Raw genomic sequence first — 22959 nt, 5'->3', positions numbered from 1 at the left:
AGTAATTCTTATATATCTTTCTAAAAAAGAAAACAACAAACCCTTTTTAGGGTTTTAAACTATAGCTATAGAAATAACTAACATGGATACTTTTTTTTTGAAGTATGAATATGAATTTGACTGTGTGGATCACAACAAACTGTGGAAAATTCTTAAAGAGATGGGAATACCAGACCACCTTACTGCCTCCTGAGAAATATGTATGCAGGTCAAGAAGCAACAGTTAGTACTGGAGATGGAAAAACAGATTGTTTCCAAATCAGGAAAGTAGTATGTCAAAGCTGTATATTGTCACCCTGCTTATTTAACTTATATGCAGAGTTCTTCATGTGAAATGCCGGGCTGGATGAAACACAGGATGGAATCAGGATTGCCGAGAGAAAAGCAGTAACCTCAGACATGCAGATGACACCACCATCATGGCAGAAAGCAAAGGAGAACTGAAGAGCCTCTTGATGTGGGTGAAAGAGGAGAGTGAAAAAGTTGGCTTAAAACTCAACATTCAAAAAACTAAGATCATGGCATCCAGTCCCATCACTTCTTGGCAAATAGATGGGGAAGCAATGGAAACAGTGACAGACTTTATTTTTGGGGGGCTCCAAAATCACTGCAGATGGTGATTGTAGCCATGAAATTAAAAGACGCTTACTCCTTTGAAGAAAAGCTGTGATCAACCTAGACAGCATATTAAAAAGCAGAGTCATTGCTTTGCCAACAAAGGTCCGTCTAGTCAAGGCTATGGTTTTTTCCGTAGTCATGTATAGATGTGAGAGTTGGACTATAAAGAAAGCTGGTCACAGAAGAATTGATGCTTTTGAACTGTGGTGTTGGAGAAGACTCTTGAGAGTCCCTTGGACTGCAAAGAGATCCAACCAGTCCATCCTAAAGGAGATCAGTCCTGGATATTCATTGAAAGGACTGATGCTGAAGCTGAAACTCCAATATTTTGGCCACCTGATGCAAAGAACTGATTGATTTGAAAAGACCCTGATTCTGGGAAGGATTGGGGGCAGGAGGAGAAGGGGATGACAGAGGATCAGATGGTTGGATGGCATCACCAACTTGATGGACGTGAGTTTGAGTAAGCTCAGGGAGTTGGTGATGGACAGGGAGGCCTGGTGTGCTGCAGTCCATGGGGTCACAATGAGTTGGACACAGCTGAGTGATTGAGCTGAACTGATGAATGTGAAAACTAAAGCTTTGTATGACATTTCAAGAATGTACCCTTTATTGGTCATATGCTTTCAGTATTTCCTTACAGTATTTCCTTACTAGGTAAGTAGTTTAGTATCTTTGCTTAGAACTAAAATTTCCTATTTATGAACTAAGCAGCCTGTGACGGATTTTCGGAAAAACTGTGAGGTTTGTATTTAGCAGACTAGAGGTGTCTGTTTCTATTTTTTGTGCGTTACTTTTCTCCAGTTTTCTTTTTTTTTTCTGGCTGTGTCACTCGGCTTTCAGGATCTCGGTTCCCCAACGAGTGATTGAACCCCAGGCCAGGGCAGTAAAAGCCCAGAATTCTAACCACTGGACCACCGGGGAACTCCCTCGTCCTTATTTTCTTATATTTTATATTCTGATTGCTTGGGCACACTGCATTTCTACCTCTTTACCTCCATTCAGTTTTGTTAAAACCCTTTCTTTATTCCAGATTTAAAATATTGCAAATGATTATGACAAAGTATGTTTTCTCCTTCCGACTCTATATTTTTATACTTTTAAATAAAACTATCAGTTAAGAAAAAGGGTTCTTGTCAATAGAATTCTAGCCTAGGCATCATTCAAAAGGGTAGTTACATAATAACATCAATAACAATCATGATAATAATGATAGTAATAGCAGCTAACGTTTATTAGGCTTTTATTTTGTGCCGGGCATTGTACTAAATGCTTTGCATTATTTAGCAGTTACTGTAGGGAATTCCTGGTTAGGACCCCATACTCCACAGCAGGGTGCCAGGGTTTGGTCAGGTTGGTTCAAGTGGTAGGGAATCTGCCTGCAATTCAGGAGCCTCAGGAGACAGAGATTTAAGCCCTGGTTTGGAAGATCCCCTGAAGGAGGAAATGGCAACCCATTCTAGTATTCTGCCTGGAAAATTTTATGGACAGAGGAGCCTGGTGGGCTATAGCCCCTGGGATCACAAAGAGTCAGACATGACTGAGTGAGCACACACGCAAAGGTAACTGAGATCCCACAAGCCACTCGGCAGGGCCAGAAGCAAACAGTTACCGTAGCCCTGAGAACTTATATTTGCTATTCAGAGGTCTGTGTAGCAATGGAGTGCAGTTATTGAATATTTTTTATGGAAACTTAGAGAACTTTTTCAGATTTGTAAAATCAAACAAACAAAAAAACCCCCAAACCAAAACAAATCAAAAAGCCGAATCTCTAGGGCTTTACAAATGTTCACTTTCCCTGGCTTTCTTGGTTTTTTAATTATATATAATCTGAAAAAGAAAAGTATTTGGGGAAGAACAGTTGAGAATTTTCCTGAAATAAGCAAGGAAGTTAATTCTCTTTTAGGGAAATTTGATTAGTTCTGGTTAAGAACTTATTAGTGACAAGCTCAGCCATCTCTGACTTCTTAGTTGAAGGAGCATCCAGGGAAAAGCTGACAGGAGTTTTGCTGGGAGACAGTGAACTTACACACGAAGTTTCCATACCTAGATGCTTTGAAGTAACTGAGAACTGGAAGTTAATCAACAAAACAATCCATGGGAAGTGAAGGATATTTAACACTTAGGTGCAGTATAGAGATTTTCTGGAAACCTTTCTGGAGCCTGCTTTCTTTCCTTCAGTTTTTACTATGGAGTTTATTAACTTCTGCCTGCAGACTTGGTGTAACACATTGCTTCCCTGACAGCACTAATGAGGGCCCAGACATTTTGTTGCACTGGCCTCCAGACCCTGTTTCATTGTGACCTAAGGCCTGCCCAACCCCAGGGTTTGGGGACGTGTGTTTTTCCCTCAGTCCTGGAGTCCTCGTGTTTGCCCTGGAGGGGGCGATGTGACACAGTGGGAAGAGAACTAGAAAATTACTAGCTTTGCAGCGTTAGGCCAAGCTAACTAACCACTTAGGCTATAAATTTCCTCATCTGATTCTGCCATTCACATTCCTTATTTACTTCTCAGGTCTAGCACAGTCTCATCTTCTCACTCTTAGTTTTTTAAGAGTAATGTTTCCAAAGTAGGTGGTATGCAAACTGATCCTCTAGGCAGGGTATAACAAGAAAAAAAAAGGGCAATCAATTTTACTGATAGTTAAACTATAGGTTGACACTTACCTCCATCTGTATATCTGATAATATGCATCAGGTACAGAAAGCGAAGTAGCCAGGGGGAGGATCACGGGGACACTACAGCTGGAGGGGCCAGCAGTGTGAACCTCCATATTTGTTTGCCAAAATCCTGTTTGGATGTGTTACAGTTAACCTCTGTCTGGTTTAGGAGTTTTTCAGAGTGTACGGTATTATCTCATTTGCATGATATGAACCTTGCTGATTGAATAGGCAAAGGGCTTAAAAAGATTCCTGCAAAGAATTTGCAGATTGAAGTTTCAGATTCAACTGAAGATTGAAGTACCAATGCAAGGACACATGAACAGCAGGAAGCATGCAGAGCTGGTACTTCTTTTTATATTATGAGCTTGTTTTCAGTCACATGCAAAGTACAAAACAAATGATCTAAGCAGATGGAAGAGGAATCAGTAAAAAAAAAAAAAAAAAATTACAAAAACCCTTAAAATTATTAAAAATACTCTTTGATATATAGGTTTATATGTACCATTGAGTATATTTGTGCTTTAAGGTATTTGCTTAATGGTAGTTTGAGGCTAATCTGGTCAGTTGAGATATTTTAAAATTAAGCATTCGGAATATGAAGACAAACTTACTAAGCTTTTATGAGGCACGATTATAGTCATGTGCTAATTAATATCTTAAAATTTTATTAAGTTGATAATATTTTTATAAGCTTCTTTTGGAGATTTCTTACTTTAAGAGTAAATGACAGGACTTCACTGGTGGTCCATTGGTTAAATCTACCTGCCACTGCAAGAGTTGTGGGTTCAGTCCCTGGACTGGGAAGCTCCTACATGCCGCAGAGCACCTGGGCTGCAACTAATAGGCCAGCGCTCTGGAGCCCAGGAGCCGCAACTACTGAAGCCTGTGCGCCTGGAGCCTGTGCTACGCAACCAGAGAAGCCACCGCGATGAGAAGCCCATGCATTGCAACTAGAGAGTGGCCCCTGCTTGCTGCGGCTAGAGAAAGCCTGTGTGCAGCAATGAAGACCCAGTGTGGCCAAAATTAATTACTATTTATAAAAAAGAGTGAGAGGAGCTACCCCACGTCCAAGTTAGTGGTATGGACCTAACAGAAGCAGAGGATATTAAGAAGAGGTGGCAAGAATACACAGAAGAACTATACAAAAAAGATATTCATGACCCAGATAATCACAGTGGTGTGATCACTCACCTAGAGCCAGACATCCTGGAATGTGAAGTCAAGTGTGCCTTAGGAAGTATCACTACGAACAAAGCTAGTGGAGGTGATGGAATTCCAGTTGAGCTATTTCAAATCCGAAAAGATGATGCTGTGAAAGCGCTGCACTCAATATGTTAGCAAATTTGGAAAAGTCAGCAGTGGCCACAGGACTGGAAAAGGTCAGTTTTCATTCCAATCCCAAAGAAAGGCAATGCCGAAGAATGCTCAAGCTACCTCACAGTTGCACTCGTTTCACACGCTAGTAAAGTAATGCTCAAAATTCTTCAAGCCAGGCTTCAGCAGTACGTGAACTGTGAACTTCCAGATGTTCAAGCTGGATTTAGAAGAGGCAGAGGAACCAGAGATCAAATTGCCAACATCCACTGGATCATCGAAAAAGCAAGAGAGTTCCAGAAAAACATCTATTTCTGCTTTATTAACTATGCCAAAGCCTTTGACTGTGTGGATCACAATAAACTGTGGGAAATTCTGAAAGAGATGGGAATACCAGACCACCTGACCTGCCTCTTGAGAAACCTGTATGCAGGTCAGGAAGCAACAGGTAGAACTGGACATGGAACAACAGACTGGTTTCAAATAGGAAAAGAAGTATGTCAAGGCTATATATTGTCACCCTGATTATTTAACTTATATGCAGAGTACATCATGAGAAACGCTGGGCTGGAAGAAGCACAAGCTGGAATCAAGATTGCCGGGAGAAATATCAATAACCTCAGATATGCAGATGATACCACCCTTATGGCAGAAAGTGAAGAGGAACTAAAGAGCTTCTTGATGAAAGTGAAAGAGGAGAGTGAAAAACTTGGCTTAAACTCAACATTCAGAAAACTAAGATCATGGCATCTGGTCCCATCACTTCATGGCAAATAGATGGGGAAACAGTGGAAACAGTGGCTGACTTTATTTTTCTGGGCTCCAAAATCACTGCTGATGGTGTTTGCAGCCATGAAATTAAAAGATGCTTACTCCTTAGAAGGAAAGTTATGACCAACCTAGACAGCATATTAAAAAGCAGAGACGTTACTTTGTCAACAAAGGTCCATCTGGTCAAGGCTGTGGTTTTTCCAAAGTAGTCACGTATGGATGTGAGAGTTGGACTATAATGAAAGCTGAGCGCAGAAGAGTGGATACTTTTGAACTGTGGTGTTGGAGAAGACTCTTGAGAGTCCCTTGGACTGCAAGGAGATCCAACCAGTCCATCCTACAGAAGGTCAGTCCCGGGTGTTCATTGGAAGGACTGATGTTGAAGCTGAAACTCCAATATTTTGGCCACCTGATGTGAAGAACTGATTAATTTGAAAAGACCCTGATGCTGGGAAAGATTGAAGGCAGGAGGAGAAGGAGACGACAGAGGATGAGATGGTTAGATGGCATCACTGACTCAATGGACATGAGTTTGGGTAAACTCTGGGAGTTGGTGATGGACAGGGAGGCCTGGCATGCTGTGGTTCATGGGGTCGCAAAGAGTTGGACACAACTGAGCGACTGAACTGAACTATAAAAAAGAGTAAAAGAAAAAAAAAATCCACGAACTTTTCTTCTTCCTGTTTAGTAAAACTGACTGAAGTAATACATAGACAAATGAACAATTCTAATTTGGTGACAAGCTGAAAATCCATCCTTTGTTAGCAAATAATGTTTAAATACTCATAGAAGAAATTGCTGAGGATTTGAAGTAATAAATATTATACCAAATTATGGAGTTTGTGGGTATTCCTGTTTGTCTGAATATAAGTTCGGAGGTTACGGTTTTTGGTAGAGTTCATTTTCATAACATATGGAGACCTGCCTCTTTAACCCTCCAAAGCATTAAAGGAAAGAAAATATACCCTAATGACTTAAAATTTTATTATGAAACAGGACATATAAAGCATAAAGAATAATACACTGTACCCAAATCAAAGCTAATAGAGTTGGTATCCCCCCTGCAGTCACATTATTCTACTTCTCTCTCCAGAGGAATGTAGTTTTTCTGAATTTCTGATGTATGTTTTATGTGCACTTGTAAAGAATTTGATTTTGTCATTATTGGATGGATTGTTTCACAAATGTCAATTAAGTCTAGTTGACTGATTAAAGTTTAGTCCTGCCATATTCATCTTGGCTTTCTACTTGTATCCATCATAGAGGAGTGCTGAATCTCCCAAGTAAAAATGTGAATAAGTCTGTTTTTCCTTTTCAGTTCTTTCAGTTTTGCTTAGTGTATTTTGAGGCACTGTGGTTAGATATGTAGACATTTTGGATTGTTATGTCTTATTAACAAAGTCTGTATGTTATAGGCCCAAAAATACAATTTTATAGATAGTATTTTACCTGTGTTGTACTAAAAAGCAGTTGCTTTTTAAATCAGATAAGAGAATGAAAGAAAAGAAATAATATAATTGTACTGTCTTTAAAAATAAAACTTTTTTTTTTGGCCACACTTCTTGGCTTGTGGGCTCTTAGTTCCCCCATCAGGGATTAAACCTCAGCCCTTGGCAGCGGAAGCACAGAGTCCTAACCAATGGACTGCCAGGAAAGTCCCTAAACTTAAGTTTTTTAGAACAGCTTTAGATTTACTGAAAAATTGAACAGTAATAGAGAGTTCCTAATGCATCCTACACCCACTGTTATTAGCATCTTATACTAGCGTGGTTCATTTGTTACAGTTAATGAACCAATGATGACATGTTACTTATTATTAACTAAAATCCATACTTTATTCAGATTTCCTTAGTGTTTAGTTAAAGGCCTTTTTCAGTTCCATCTAGGATACCATATTACATTTCGTTGTCGTGTCTCTCTGTCTCTTTTTTTATTTTTAGTTGTCGTGTCTCTTAGACTTCTCTAGGGTTGTCAGTTTCTCAGACTTTGCTGGTCAAGTTTTTGATGAAACAAGACAGTTTTGAGGAGTACTGGTCAGGTATTTTTGTAGATTTCTCCTCAACTGAGATTTGCCTGATGTTTTCCTCATGATTAGAAGGGGTTTATAGGTTTTGGGTAGGAAGACCATAGAGATAAAATGCCATTTTCATCACATCATGTCAAGGGTACCTATTGTCAACATGGTTTGTCACTGTTGACCTTGAACTTAATCACTTGGCTGAGGCAGTGTTTCTCAGGGGTCTCCACTGTCAAGTTATTTCCCTCTTTCCCATCACCTCTTTGGAAGGAAGTCACTGGGTGCAATTCACTTTTAAGGAAGGGAGAGTTATATTCCACCTTCTTCAGGGCAGAGTCTCTGTGTAGTTTATTTGGAACTTGTCTGCACCAGATATTGTTGATTCTTCATTTATTAATTTATTCACTCATTTGTGTTAGTATCAACTTAAAGATACTCTTAATACTTAATTAAATTTTGTTGCTGAATTTTTCCATCTTTGGCCATTGGGAGCTTTTTCAGTTGGCCTCTGTGTCCCTTTGATATTCTCCTATCATACGGTTTTGTCCTCCCAGAACTGCTTTCTCTACTATCAGTACCAGACGATCCGTGCTCATCTTGTGTATTTCCTGCCTCAGGCATTTCTCTGGGGAGCCCTGGTTCCTTTTGTTGGAGAACGGTATTATAAACAAAAATTTGGACCCTAAAGGTGCTCCTTGCTTTGTGTACTGTTGTTTCTAGGTCTTCTCAGTTGCCAGAGCGAGGACATGTATGTGCTCAGTGCTCAGTAGCGTCCGACTCTTTGCGACCCCATGGGCTGTAGCCCGCAGGCTCCTCTGTCCATGGGGATTCTCCAGGCAAGAATACTGGAGTGGGTTGCCATGCCCTCCTTCAGGGGATCTTCCCAACTCAGGAATTGAACCCAAATCTTCTGTGTTTCCTGCATTACAGGCAGGTTCTTTACCTGATGAGCCATCAGGGAAGGAGATATTATGTGTATACTAGTGCATATACATAAACATACCTACAAACACTTTTATTTGTAACTGTATATCTATATATGAGTTCTCCGTGAACTCACAGTGGTGTCTCCAGTTGTGGTTCATTCCATTAACCACCTGGATCATTCTGGCTTCTCATCTTGCTTATCTGTAACCTCACACTTCACCATCTGCCATCTGTTTACTTAATTGTTCAATTATGCATACATGCATTACAGTATTAGAATTGTTAGCTCATAACCCTGGAGAAGGAAATGGCAACCCACTCCAGTACCCACTCCATGGAAAATTCCATGGACGGAGGAGCCTGGTAGGCTACAGTCCATGGGGTCGCAAAGAGTCGGACACGACTGAGCGACTTAACTCACTCACTCAATCCTGGGAATGGGCTTCCCAGGTGGCGCTAGTGGTAAAGAACCTGCCTGCCAATGCAGGAGACTTAAGAGACTTGGGTTTGATCCCTGGGTTGGGAAGGTCCCCTGGAGGAGGGCATGGCAACCCACTCCAGTATTCTTGCCTGGAGAATCCCCATGGACAGAGGAGCCTGGCGGGCTAGGTCCATAGGGTCGCAAAGAGTTGAACACAGCTGAAGCGACTGGACACATAGGCATGCATGCAACCTGTGGGAAACTAGAGGACAGTACTTATGTGTATTTTATTTTGCTTTTAATTTTACAGACTCCATTCACTTTCAGAGTTACTTAGGTCACTATCCTTTTCTCCCTGTTCACTGAGGTTGGTTCATTTCTTTGTAATACAGTTAGATTGTTTTGTCATATTCTGCATTTCATCCTGGAATCCTCTGACCTCCTAAATGATTAAAAAAATTTTTTTACATACATTAAGTTTCACTCTGTGTTGTAAATTTCTTTTGTTTTTCACAAGTGTGTAACGTCAGTGTCCACCATTACAGTATCATACAGAAGTTTTATTCTAAAAATTTTGCTGTTTTACCTATTCATTCCTCTTCCGTTTGTCCCAAATCTTTGGTAACCACTGATCATTTTATCATAGTTTTTTTTCCTAGAAGATCTTATGATTGGAACCATATAACATGTAGCCTTTTCATACTGGCTTTTTTCACTTTGCAGTATACATTTAAGCTTCATGTCTTTTCTTGACTTGATAGTTTATTTATTATTGCTGAAAAATATCCCATTTATGAAGGTAGTAGTTGGTTTATCTATTTCCCATTGAAGGACATCTTGGTTCCTTTCAGTGTTTGGCAGTTGTGAATAAAACTGGTATGAACATTTGGGTACAGGTTTTGTGTGAATATACATTTTCCACTCAGTATTTATAGTATTTATTGGTTAAATACCTAGTGGGGAATTGCAATCGCTGAATTGCATGGTAAGACTGTGATTAGTTTTGTAAGCGACTGTAAATCATCTTCCAGCCAGGCTGCCTGTACATTCCTGCTAGCAGTGGATGCAAGTTCCTTTGCTTCACATTCTTGTCAGTTTTTTGGATTTTAGCCATCCTTATAGATATTTGGGGCTTCCCAAATGGCTCAGATGGTAAAGAGTCGGCCTGCCATGTGGGAGACCCGGGTTCGATTACTAGGTTGGGAAGATCCCCTGGAGAATTCCATGGACAGAAGAGCCTGGTGAGCTATAGTCCATGGGGTCACAAAGAGACATGACTGAGCAATTAACATATGCACACGCACACACGTACACACACAGTTGTGTTTAGTGGTATCTCGTTGTTTTACTTTGTAATTTCCTAATGACAGATGATGCTGAACATTTTTTCATATGCTTACCATCTATATAACTTCTTTGATAAGATATCTGTTCAGATCTTTTGATTATTTTTCATTTGGGCTGTTTTCTTATTGTTGAATTATGAAAAGAGTTCTTTTCATAATTTGAATATAAGTTCTCCATCAGGTATATGTTTTGAAAATCTTTCACTCTGGCGCTTTTCATTCTGTTAACAGTATCTTTTGCAGAACAATTAATTTTAATAAGATTCAATTTTTCCTTTCATGGATCATGCTTTTGGTGTTATATCTAAAAAGTGTTCATTCAGTTTGGCCTTGGGCTTAGGTCATTAAATAACCTTTTCTAGGAATTTAACAGTTTCAACTCCTTTCAGATTGAAGAAACTTTGCTTATATTCTCACAGCTAGGACTCTGGTCCTCTCTCATTTTGTAGACCAAAGCTGTACTATGGTTCTCCTTTTGTTTTAAATTTTGCTTCAAAGATGTTTATTATTGCATTGTTCATAATAGTAGATAGTTGGAAATATTGTCAACAGTCAAGGCGCAGATGAATGATTGTGGTAAATTACATTCTCTCATTCAAAAGTATGGTTTGAAGAGTATTCAGGGATATGGAAAAGGTGCTCAAATATATTGTTCAGGTTTTTCCCCAGCTTTATTGAGGTATAATTGACAAATAAAATTGTATATTTAAAGTGTACAACATAGTTTGATAAATGTGTACATTGTGAAATGATTACCACAGTGAAGTTAGTTAGCTCCTTCTTTCTTGTGTGTATATGGTGGTGGTTTGAGATATACACTCTTAGCAAATTTCAAACATGGAGTAGAGCATTATCAACTGTAGTCACCAACCTGTGCATTTGACCCCCAACTCATCTTTTAAGTGAAAGTTTGAATCCTTTGTATCTCCCCATTTTCCCAACTCCGAAGACCCTTGAAACTACCAGTATGCTCTGCTTGTTTGACTCCTTATAGATTCCACATATGAGTGAGATTGTATAATATTTATTTTTCTCTGGCTTATTTCGCTTTGTGTTCTGATTTTTTTAATTGGGTGGAATGAAGTTCCTAAGTTGAGTGATTAGGATCCGCTGAAGAGCAAGCAAGTGTGCATAAATGTATCAGTGGATTTCTCTGCATATTCCCAGGATGAACTACAGGAAGAAGGGGTTGCAGGGTCCTGAGATCACGGCGTCATCGAATTTTATTTGTGCATTCATGTGGACAAAGATTTTGGCAGTTGAAATGGGAAAAAAGGGTGGATATGAGCATGATTATGAGGAAGGAAATGGCAGTGTTTGAAATCAAGGTTAGTATGTGAAGTGGATGATAAGGAGGTGTTGGTTACTTCTAGATTATGAGGCTCAGAAAAGGCAAAGTGCCAGGAGTCCGAGTGGAAGGAAGAAGAGAGATGTGTTTATATTCACGCAAGTGTTTATCTTTAAAGTCGTATCAGGAAGACAAGGACACATAATCAGGTTTGGTAGTAAGACTGGGCTTCCCTGGTGGCTCAGCAGTAAAGAATCTGTCTGCTAATGCAGGCGACATGGGTTCAATCCCTGGGTTAGGAAAATCCACTGGAGAAGGAAATGGCAACCCACTCCAGCATTCTTGCCTGGGAAGTTCCATGGACAGAGGAGCATGACTGGCTGTAGTCCGTGGGATTGCAAAAGAGTGGGACGTGACTTAGAGACAGAACAACAACAACAAAGTGTTGATCTTTAAAGTCCTATCAGGAGGACGAGGACATGTGATCAGGCTAGGTAGGAGCGTTAGATCTTTGTCAGGCGTGGACTATTAAAATTGTAATTACAAAGATAGAGGTATCAGTATCCATGAAGCTCTGGAATGGAATCACCCCAAGGCTGAGGGAAGTCATTTATAGTCATCTTAATTTTTGTGTACCCCATACATTTGGATTTTATGAAATCTGAACTATAAGATTGACTGAAATGGAAAGTCTTTAGTATTTTAGTTTGAGTTCCACAAAAAGCTGACTCTTAGACAAGGATTTGAGTGCAAGTATGAGATTTTGTTTTGCATGTTATTCCTGCAGATACTTGTAGGGGACCAGGAAGTGAATAGGGAAGGGAAGTTAGCAAATAAAGGCTTTGTTATCAAACAAGTTCCTACTGTGGGTAACTGAAGCTTATTCCCACCAGCGAGCTCTGGGAGCTCATATAACACATGTCCTCAGAGTTAACCCTTAAGGGGCTTCCCTGGTGGCTCAGTTGGTTAAGAATCCAACCGCAGTGTAGGAGACCTGGGTGTGATCCCTGGGTTGAAAAGATCCCCTGGAGGAGGACGTGGACCCACACCAATATTCTTGCCTGAAGAATTCCCATGAACAGAGGAACCTGGTGGGCTACAGTCCATGGGATCACAAAGAGTTGGACACGACTGAGTGACTTTCACATGCACAAGGGGCAAGGTAGGTAGAGTATGTATGTACCAACTACATCAATCATTAAGACTGTTTGTAGGAAAGGGTAAATTTATAGTATTTTATAGTATTTCAGGCTTGTCATGCAGAGTATGAAATAGACTTTAGAGGTCAGAGAAAGGCTGGTTTCTCTATTAAAACAAAACAAAAACAAACAGAAATAAAGACAAGCAGATCCTATCAGTCAGTATAGAAGGATTCAGTAAAGGTCAGGAGATATGGAAAATGGGAGCATCCTATAAGCTCTTTCCTTAATACCCTGCCATGCAATTCCCACATCTTCAGCTCATTTTCTTTGGGCCATCAAAACCCCATGCCGACTTACATGAGCTAGTCTACAGCATGTTAGGACTAGTGCGAGGTGTTCTTTATAGAGCATTAAATCCTGGGTCCTGGGCCGAGTGCTGCCATGTCAGCACACTTTGTCTTATCTTACACTTGGCTCAGGTTGAACACTCGTCAATTCCAGGTATGTTCTTCCAGTTCCTGTTGGTGCATATCGTCAGGTCCAGCAGCTATTTTGATGAATCCTCACTATTCTATCCAAAGTGGGGCTAGCCCCTTCCAGTTCTGTTGATGTGAATGAGACTGGACCCTGGTTATTAGCCTGGAAACATGGAGGAAGGTGGGGACAGATTCTCAGGTGAGTCAGCATGTTTTGAAGCATGCATCTCAGATGAGGCCTTTGCATGGGCTTTAGGCTGAGGAGACAGCCCTTGTAGCAAGAGCAAGAGGGCCACTTCTGCCCCAGAATATTCAGGAGAATCTTGGCTGGACTATGAATTCAATCTTCTTTAAGTTGCCTACCTTCGTAATTTGAGCCTGATTTTTAGCACAGTCTGCCCTCAAGTTGTGGGAGCTGAGGGTTCCTTAGAAATTGCTGCCATGGAGATCATCTGGCTGTCATAGCTTGCTTTGAGTTGGTACTTGACTGATTTAAGTCTTGATATTTTCTTTCTTCTGTGCATCAGTCCTTCTTAACAAAAGCTCAACCACTGAATTGTCTTTAAAATTCCTGGTGCTCCTATCTCTCTCAAATGTGAAAGCTATTGCATAAGCCAGTCATCTTCGTCTAAGTGTATCCCTTACTAGTTTCACCATATCAAGAATCTTAGTACTATCCGTGCAGCAACACAGCAGGGATTCTCACCAAGCCACTTACTTCTAGCACTGGGATCCTTGTTGTCTGTTTGGTGAGTGATCCACTTACAGAATTAATCTCAGAGGTCTGTTTTACAGGATCAAATCTGTCTTTTGGATTACCCTAGAAGAAAATGAACTGTAAGGACTCAAGTGCAATTTTTAAAAAAAATTTCTTTTTTAGATCCTAGAAAATACCGATGAAAGAGTGGAGAAGTGAGACAGAGAAGAGAAAGTAGCAGTAGATAAGCACCCGTATCAGTTGCCATGGGTGAGCAAAGTTAATTCCAAAGGGGAGCTCAGGAAGTCAGTGAAACACATGGCCTCAGAGTTAGTCCCTCTGATAGGTAAAGAAGCTGGATTATTTATATATTAACTTCCATCAGTGGGAGGACTGCTGTCCAGGGATGTTAATCCCCTGGTACTTCTGGACTGCACTGCAGGTGTCAAAGCCTTCAGTGGCCAGAAAAAGCCTCAAATAAAGAAATGCAAATACTGACAACCAGAAGCTGATAAGTTATGCATCAGAGTAGTAGTTTGGGTAATGGAATAAAGGCAGAATATCAGCAGGTGCACCTGCTGGTGCAATTCCATTGCACCTGCTAAGTTAACAAATAAGGTCAATATTGGGGCTTCTATTGAATAACAAGCTTTTCTTGCATGTTGGCTTGGTTTTGAGAGTTTTTCTAAAAATGCATACAAGTATTTCTGGATACAAGTCTTGTGTCAGACCTGTGATTTGCAGATATTTTTCTCCCAAAGTGTAGCTTTTGTTTTCTTATTGGTTTCTTTCATAGAACAGAAGTATTTAATTTTGGTGATGTCGGTTTGTTATTATTGTTTTCTTTTGTTCTTTGTGCTTTTAGAGTGATGTATCAGACCATGAAGATTTTCTCTTTTACACTTTTACATTTATGTCTGTCTTCCGTTTTGAATTAATTTTTATTTATGGTGTGAGGTATAGGTCAAGGTTCATCTTTTTGACATAAGCATAACCAGTTTTTCTGACACCAAGACTGTCCTTTTTCATTGAATTTCTTTTGCATCTTAAAAAAAAATCAAGTGGCCATATCTGTGTGCCTCTGTATCCATACTCTGTTCTGTTTCGTTGATCTGTGTACTTGTCCCTTTGTCAATATCATACTGTCTTGATTACTGTAGTTTTTTAGTAATTCTTAAAATTGAATAGTGTGCCTCCAATGTTATTCTTCCTTTCCAAAATTTCTTATTTGGCCTGTACCTTTAGGTTCTCCATATAAAATTTAGGACTGTCTATGTTTACAAAAAATTCTGCTGGGATTTTGATTAGGCCATCTGATTAGATGATACATCTTTCTTCAAATTTTTGACTCCTGTAGTTTCCCAGCGTAGCTGCTTTTATTGATACTGCCACTGCCTGGCTACTGCCACTGCCTGGCTGGAGTGGAAGAAAATGAAGAAAAAGAAGAGAGAGGAAAAAAGTACTGGGAAGTCTCTCCCATTCTCTCTGGATGGGCTTTAGACTTCTTTCTTCTCTTTAAACTGTAGCTAGAGGGTTTTTCCCAGATTCCTCTGTGTGTGTCCCACCGTGCTAGGTTCAGGGGTTCATGCTGTGATGAGTTCAAGCCAGGGGTTCAAGAGGGAAAAAAGGATAAACTCACCAGCTGTTTGGTGGTATTTTGGATTCTGTTGTATTCTTTCCCAATCCACCTGGTGATATTTACTTTCACCAACCTCAAATAACTCCAGCACACATTCCGTGCAGGTGTATAATTTGATGGGAGAGTAAGGGCTTCCCAGGTGGCTCAGTGGTTAAAAAAAAAATCGCCTGCCAATGCTGGATATATGGGTTTGATCGCTGGGTTGGGAAGATCCTCTGGAGAAAGAAATGGCAACTTGCTCCAGTATTCTTGCCTGGGAAATTCCATGGAGAGAGGAGCCTGGCAGGCTACAGTCCATTGGATTGCAAAGAGTCTATTGGATTACATGACTGAGCACAAATGCACAAGGTCAGTTTGAGCTGACTACCTTAGTAATATCTAAAACTTCCTGGGGGAAGATTATTAGTAAATGTATACTGACACAGCATTTTGGAGGGCAATTTGGCAATATCTACCAAAATTTAAAATGTATACAGTGATGAAGAATGAATCTTAGAGTAATTAATAAGGCAGTTGCCAAGGATAAACTTACGATAATGGAAGTGAAACTCAAACCCTTGTGAAATGTGGGATGATTGCTGTCATTTTGACATGGGAACATGCTAACCAGACTGAGCCAGTTGTTTGCAGTAATGCAGTATTAATTACTGTTGCTTTAGGTTGGGTTGGCATACTCTTTCTTAAAGGACCAGATAGTAAAGATTTTAGACTTTGTATGCCAGATGCTTTTTGTTGAAAACACTCAACTCAGCCTTTGTAGTATGAGAGCATCCATAGACAATAGATAAATGAATAGGTGTGGCTGTGTTCCAATAAAACTTTATTTGCAAAAACAGGTGACAGGTCAGATCTGGTCCAGGGTAGTATCGTTTCTCTAGTTTAATTATCCCTGCTTTACATGACCTCTTGCTTGCAGTGCTATAGTATTCTTACATGTAGATGTGGGCTCTGAAGTGGCATTGGCAGTACAATATGTTTTTATTAATTTTTTCAAATTAATCTGGAAATAAAGATAAAATTTAGAAAATTATCCTGAAGAACTTAGGGATCTCCAGGAATTCTTAGATTCTACTTTGGGAAAAATTGATTTAAAGAAAAAAGTTGAAGAAATGTAATAAATTATATATTTTATAAAGGATATTATGATTCTCTCGTTTAATTTGTGTTTAGCATTTAAACTTTGTAGTACGCAGTGAGAGACCAAGTTTTTGGATAGGAGGGAGGAGGTTTTTGAATACCCTTTTTCTTTATAATTACAGGCTACTGGTCCCAACTCTTGCTTTTTCTCTAGGACTTAGATTTCATTAGATTTTTTTTTTTGCTGCTTCTGGTTGCTTTTTCTTCTGCTTACTTTCCTTCTGTTTAAAACTGTTTCCTCTTGGGGACGAATTGTCAGGTAACCATCACTTACTATTTGGTAACATTACAGTGATTTAGGAAAGGGATAGTTTTAATGATCAAAATATTAATTGCAGAATGTTAAGGAATATATTTACATTTTTAGTTTCTTTAGGCTGTAACTAAACTTTCACAGGCACTTTGTTTTAATGGATATGTAATTTGTGTAGTCATCATTTAATTTATGATTCTAACACATTTGAGAATGTTATGTAAATAACTGCATGATCTCCAGTAGTTTAATCTGCTTAGGGAATTATTTAGCATATGCTATTTGTAGATATTTTTTACTTCATAGAGTAAGGCAGAGTTTAGCTGAAATTATCACAAATTTTACATCAGTAAGGTCCATGCAGTGGGCTATTGTGTTTTAGCCTTTTAAGCATAGAGATTTGAAATGTATTTAGAAACAAAAGTTGTGAAAGAAGTTTAATGAAAGGGTTGCAGTTTTGCTCTATTGCTTCTGCATTCTGTGTCCTTGGGCAGGTTAGTGTTCTTTTCTAGATATCTGTTTTCTAATCTATAAAATGGAATAATAATAATGCCAGCACTCAGAATTGTTGGGAGAATTAAATGATATAATGCATGGAAAGAGTTTTATTTTTAAACAAAGTGACTGGCATAGCGTAAGTCATGTGATTAAAGACTTATGTTTAGGAGTTCTTTGAATTTGTGCATGAATTCCTCTTTCAGTACTTTTTAATATAAAAATAAAAGATTTTATTTATATCTTTTATGTGTAAGCTACTTATCTTAATGTTTTTATTATTATAGCCTTTCATTATAATTATTATCTAAATTATTTTTAATAACTTGTTTATCTATGTAAAACAGTAGGAATATGGGGAAGTTGTCTCGACTAATCCAGGACTCTGTAGAGAAAATAAAGTTAAAAATAAGACATGGAAAAAAAAAATAAGACATGGCCCCATATTGTCAGCACAGGAAGCAAGTGTATGAGCTTGTTTAAGTATTGACTTTATGATATTTTAGAAGCTGTCAAATAAAGGGGCAACAGTTTGTCTTTTTCTGCCTGGGACTTCCACTTGACTTTTATTGGTGTCCTTTTAATGTGTGTGTATACAGCTTGGTTTCCTGTACCTCTCCACAGCAGACTGATAAGCACTTGGAAATGTCAGATTACACATTTGTTTACACATTTGCTGACTGTATCCTTCTCTGTCTCTAGGATGATTGAGGAAAGTGGGAACAAGCGGAAGACCATGGCAGAGAAGAGGCAGCTGTTCATAGAAATGCGTGAGTCTTCTGGAATCCTTGTTTGTATTAATGTGTGGGAATGTCTTTTTTCTCCCCTGATCAAATCAGAGCTTTAATCAGTTTTATGTTACAAATTTTAGAAAGAGAGGAATGGGAGTTAAAGAATCATGCAGTTGGAGGACACCAAGCCAGAGCATTACTTTAATTGAATTAACTTGAATTGCTTTCTTAAGCAAGGTTGTAAATAATGACAAATATGTTACCTAGAATATCTGTGAGTTTAAAGCCTGCCAGTCAATTTAGACCTCTTGCAGTAACTCCATTGTTACCATGAGCTTGCAGGTGATGATAAATAATACATTATATAAATTACCTTACTGTAGATAAAGACTCCAGTGTAGGGAGGACTAAGTGTTAGAACAACAGTTAAAGCTGTAGGAAGAAGTAAAAGCAGGAATGTGTACTTTGGTCTGTAACTTTACTATATACCCTTTAAAATCTTCTGTTAAAACATTCTTATATATTGTTATTTATTCTTATATATTCCTTATTCTTCAGCAAAGGAGTCACCTTTTCATTGAATTTTTAATATATTTACTGAGAATCTGTTATGTTCCAGGCACCATTACAGGTGCTAGGGTTATGTGTTAGTCATGTCCTAGTCATGTCTGACTCTTTGTGACCCCATGGACCGTAGCCCACCAGGCTTCTCTGTCCATGGAATTCTCTAGGCAAGATTATTGGAGTGGGTTGCCATTCCTTTCTTCAGGTAATCTTCCCCACCCAGGGATTGAACCTGCATCTCCTGCATTGCAGACAGATTCTTTACCATCTGAGCCATATAGGGGAGAACAAAACACAGTCCCTGACTTCACTCATACTGTTTTCATTTTAAAGGGAAACTGACAAAAATGGAAACCAAATAAATAATAATTCTTGATATTAAGAATTACCTGGCATGCACTCTCATGGGCATGTGGGAGAGCATGATTGGGGAGATATTTAAAGTAGAAATTGGGTATACTTCAAAGAATTGGGTTCATTGCTTAGTGAATGTTATCACTGACACAAACTTCATATAAATTACCATTCTGTCTAACAAACTCAAGAATATGGATGGTCTGGGAGATGTTTGGTGGGTGTGGCTGCAAGAGTCACCTCTGTTTTTCCACAGAAAGAATTGCATTAGGGGTGATGGTATCTGCTATGGGAAGCCCCACTCTTATTTCCAACATCACCCCAAATCTCTGGCATAATTACCTTCTAAGGATGCAGAAACCACTGTTTGCCACCCTGATGACTTGGCCCTGTCATCCAGGTGTTGAGTTGACTTTAGTATGTCGATTTTGAATCTAATGATCTTTCTCTCTGCTCTTTCATTACTTTTAATGGTTAGTTTATAGACTTCTACTTAGGTATTATAGATAATTACATGTATATTGCCTTTTAAAAAGACTTAATTGTTCAGAGCAGTTTTAGGTTCATAGCAAAATTAAGAGGAAGGAACAGAGCTGTCTCATGCATACCCCTTGCCCTGACACATGCATGGCCTCCACCACTGTCAACTCTCACACCAGAGTGGAATGTCCATTACAGCTGATGGACCTACACTGGCATATCATAACAACCCAAAGCCTATGGTTTACATTCTGGTTCATTCTTGGTGGTGTACGTTCTACAGAACTGTATAATTTTTAAAGAAAGGCCATTTTGACTCACTTTTGCAATACTTATACCTCTTTTTCATGACCTACTGACTATACAGATATTATAGTTGAGTTGGGAGGATAGCAGACATTCTTGTCTCGTTTTTGACTTGAATGGGAATGGATATAATATTTCACTATTAAAATGATATTTGTTACAGGTTTTGTACCTTTTATCAAGTTAAGTAACTATTTTTCTGTTCTAGTTTACCAAGAGTTATTACTGTTATTTTCTTTAAATCATGAATGAGTATTGAATTTTATCATTTGTCTATGCTTCTCTTGAGAGGAATGTATTTCTCCTTTTAAAGAAATTGAGATATAGTGACATATGTTTCTCCTTGACTCTCTTAACATACATAATTCTGGAGCCAACAGTCTTTTTCTTAAAGGGCCAAAAAGTAAATATTTTGGTATTTGCAGGCAATATGATTTCTTTGTCATAGCTACCTTTATTATTGTGCCACTCAGTAGTATTCTTAAGCCTTTCTGTTTTAGACAATACCTTTAAATTTCCTGTTTTAAACAGTGATGAAATTAGTTTGTTAATCCTTTGGGTGTTTTTTTTTGTTTTTGATAGCACAGCGTCTCATGTGGGATCTTAGTTCCCTGATCAGGGATTTAACCCTTGCCCCCTGCTTTGGGAGCATGAAATCTCTTTGCTTAATATTTTATCTTTTGGACTTTAACCCCATGAAAGTAAGAATCACATGTATTTATCATGGTAGCCCCATCAACTCAATAAATATTTATTAAAGGAGAAATTATGTAGAAATTTGATAGTTTATAATTTGTATATGGTATAAAATTACTAAGAAAAATGATAAGTGATAGTTTCTCAACTCTGGTACCAAAATAATAGCTTCCTAGTTGAGTCTACAATATATTTGATGCCAGGCCTTCATATTCAGAGATTCTGATTTTATTTTTCCTTTTCCAGTATTTTGCCACTTTTATTGTTTTTTTCCAAGAAACTTTTGGCTTTATTGGTCCTCTCCCTGAATCTTTGTTTTCTACCTCACTATTTCATGTTACTACATGGTTTATTATTTTCTTCTTTCTACTTTAGGCAGTTCTATATTTTTATAGGTAGAGGTTTACTTTCAGATGTTTTTTTCTTTCTTATGTAAACACTGAATGCTTTTTCATGACTTTCTATTTTTGTAGGTATGTGTTCTGATATATACTATTTTCACTATTAGATTTCTGTGTTTTCTAATTTCTGTTATGAATTATTTAGACATATCCTTTTAATCTAGTAAGTAGATGTTTTTAATTATAAGAATATTTAGCTTGATTTTAGAATCTTTGTGTTTCTTGATATTTTATGTTATTTGTTTTTCTGAATATTCCCTGAATGCTTGAAAATAATATACATGATTTCTCTATTATCTCAATCAAGCTTGTTATATTTTATTAAAGTCTTTTTATCCTTACTCATTTGACTGCTTGATCTTAACTACTGGAAGATGTTGAAAATCTCTGCATTGATCATGGACTTAAAATTTCCCCCCTGTAGTACTGTCAGTGTTTTGAAGCTTTTGTTCTTAGATGCATATATACTAAAATGTTCTGTCTGCCTAGAAAATTGAATTTTTATTATGAAATAGGTACACTTTTTATAGTAATGTTTCTTTGCTTTGAGGTCTGATTTGTTGTATATTAATATAACTATACCAGCTTTCTTTTGGTTAGCATGCCTAGTACAGTATATTTATTTTTATTCTTTAAATTTTTTTTGTTATGAATGCTGATATGTTTCATTTTTCTTCCATTATATTTTGTGCTTCAGTTTTGTTGTTTCTCTGTTGTGTTTTGTTTTTTTCCTCTTTCCTTGGCTTTTCTTAGATGAATTGAGCTTCCTTCCTTCCCATTCTACTTTTTTTCCTCTACTTAATTGTGAGTTGTATGTTCTTTTTCTGTTCTTTTTGTGGTTACTCCAGAAATTTTAACATCAATTAAAATGAAGTCCAAATCCTGTCAATATTTATAACTTTGTTCAAAGTAATGTAAGAATATTAGAATGCTTTAGAGTACCTCCTTTATGAAATAGATCCTACTTCTTGTGTTTTTTGAAGTCCACAAATTAAACTTTATTTTTATTCTGTATAATCCATTTTTGTTTTATGCAGCCTATTTGGTTATCACTTTCCTTGCTTGCCATTATTTAAAAAAAAAAAATTAAATCTTGGTGGAATCAGCCATGTGTCTCTACCATTTCCCTTTGTGGGATTTTTAAAACTTTTCCCCCTCATTCACCAACTGTGAGAGTCACCCTTCAGTGATCTTGATTTTATTTGTACCTTCCTCTCTTCTGGGACCTCTGGCTTCATCTTTGGTCCCTAGGGTTTCTAATTGGACTGCCAAGAAAAAAATGAGGAAGTCATTCATGTTCATATTTGTTGCTTATTCAGACTAATATTTTTTTTGAAAAATATTTTTTTCTTAATTAGAAGTACTTGTAAAAGTTTTGGATAGCTCTGAAATGTTACTATACATTTATTAGATTTATAATCTCTCCTCTTCTTTCTCCTTCCCTGTTCCTTATCTCCCTAGTTAGATTCCTTTCTCGGCAAAGTAAATTTATTTCTTCATGCCTCTCATTGGTCCACTGAGCACCTCCACCACATCCTGTGGCCTCCTGGAACACCTTTGGAATGCTTGGCCCTACTTGTAGAGGGCTAAAAGCACCAACATGTTTATACAGGAAAAGGAGTTGACTGCTCCACTACTTTTATCATCTCCCTCCATCAGTCTTCCCTTGCTAGTGTCTACAGTTACATAACCTTTTGACTTGACTTTATATTTTTCGGAAAAAAACAGATCAGAGTCTTTTATACCAGACATTCCAGAACTTCCTAATTTTCAGTAGTTTATTAATTCAGTAAATATTTAGTTGTTGTTTAGTTGCTCAGTTGTATCCGACTCTTTGTGACCCCATGGACTGCAGCATGCCAGGCTTCCCTGTCCTTCACCATCTCCTGGAGACTGCTCAAGCTCATGTCCATTGAGTTGGTGATGCCATCTAACCATCTCATTCTCTGTTGTCCCCTTCTCCCCCAGCATTAGGGTCTTTTCCAGTGAGTTGGCTCTTTGCATCGGGTGGCCAGAGTGTTGGAGCTTCAGCATCAGTCTTTCCAATGAATGTTCAGGATTGATTTCTTTTAGGATGGACTGGTTTGATCTCCTGACCAGCAGTTAGGTGCCTTAGTTAGCTTTGTTATGCCTTACTTTGGGGCATATCGTAATGAATAGTACCACGGTAACATGATCTCTATCTTCTTGGATCTTGTTTTCCTGGAAATGGGAACCAAGAA

At 38.3% G+C, this 22959-nt stretch overlaps 1 protein-coding gene across 6 annotated transcripts in view; it reads left to right on the top strand.

Moving 5' to 3' along the window:
- DTNB (dystrobrevin beta) overlaps positions 1-22959 on the top strand; it is a 234708-nt gene that overhangs the window by 10121 nt on the left and 201628 nt on the right. For all 6 annotated transcript variants that reach the window (XM_065928698.1, XM_065928699.1, XM_065928700.1 and 3 more), the window contains exon 2: positions 17908-17975. In XM_065928698.1, the coding sequence (XP_065784770.1) occupies positions 17909-17975 (67 nt within the window). In that variant the 5' untranslated portion in view covers position 17908. The remainder of the gene's footprint in view (positions 1-17907; positions 17976-22959) is intronic.

This window comes from Muntiacus reevesi, chromosome 3 (genome assembly GCF_963930625.1).
Source record: "Muntiacus reevesi chromosome 3, mMunRee1.1, whole genome shotgun sequence".
NCBI lineage: Eukaryota > Metazoa > Chordata > Mammalia > Artiodactyla > Cervidae > Muntiacus > Muntiacus reevesi.
Note: the sequence above shows the minus strand (reverse complement) of the source record. Positions and strands in the feature narration are given on the sequence as shown.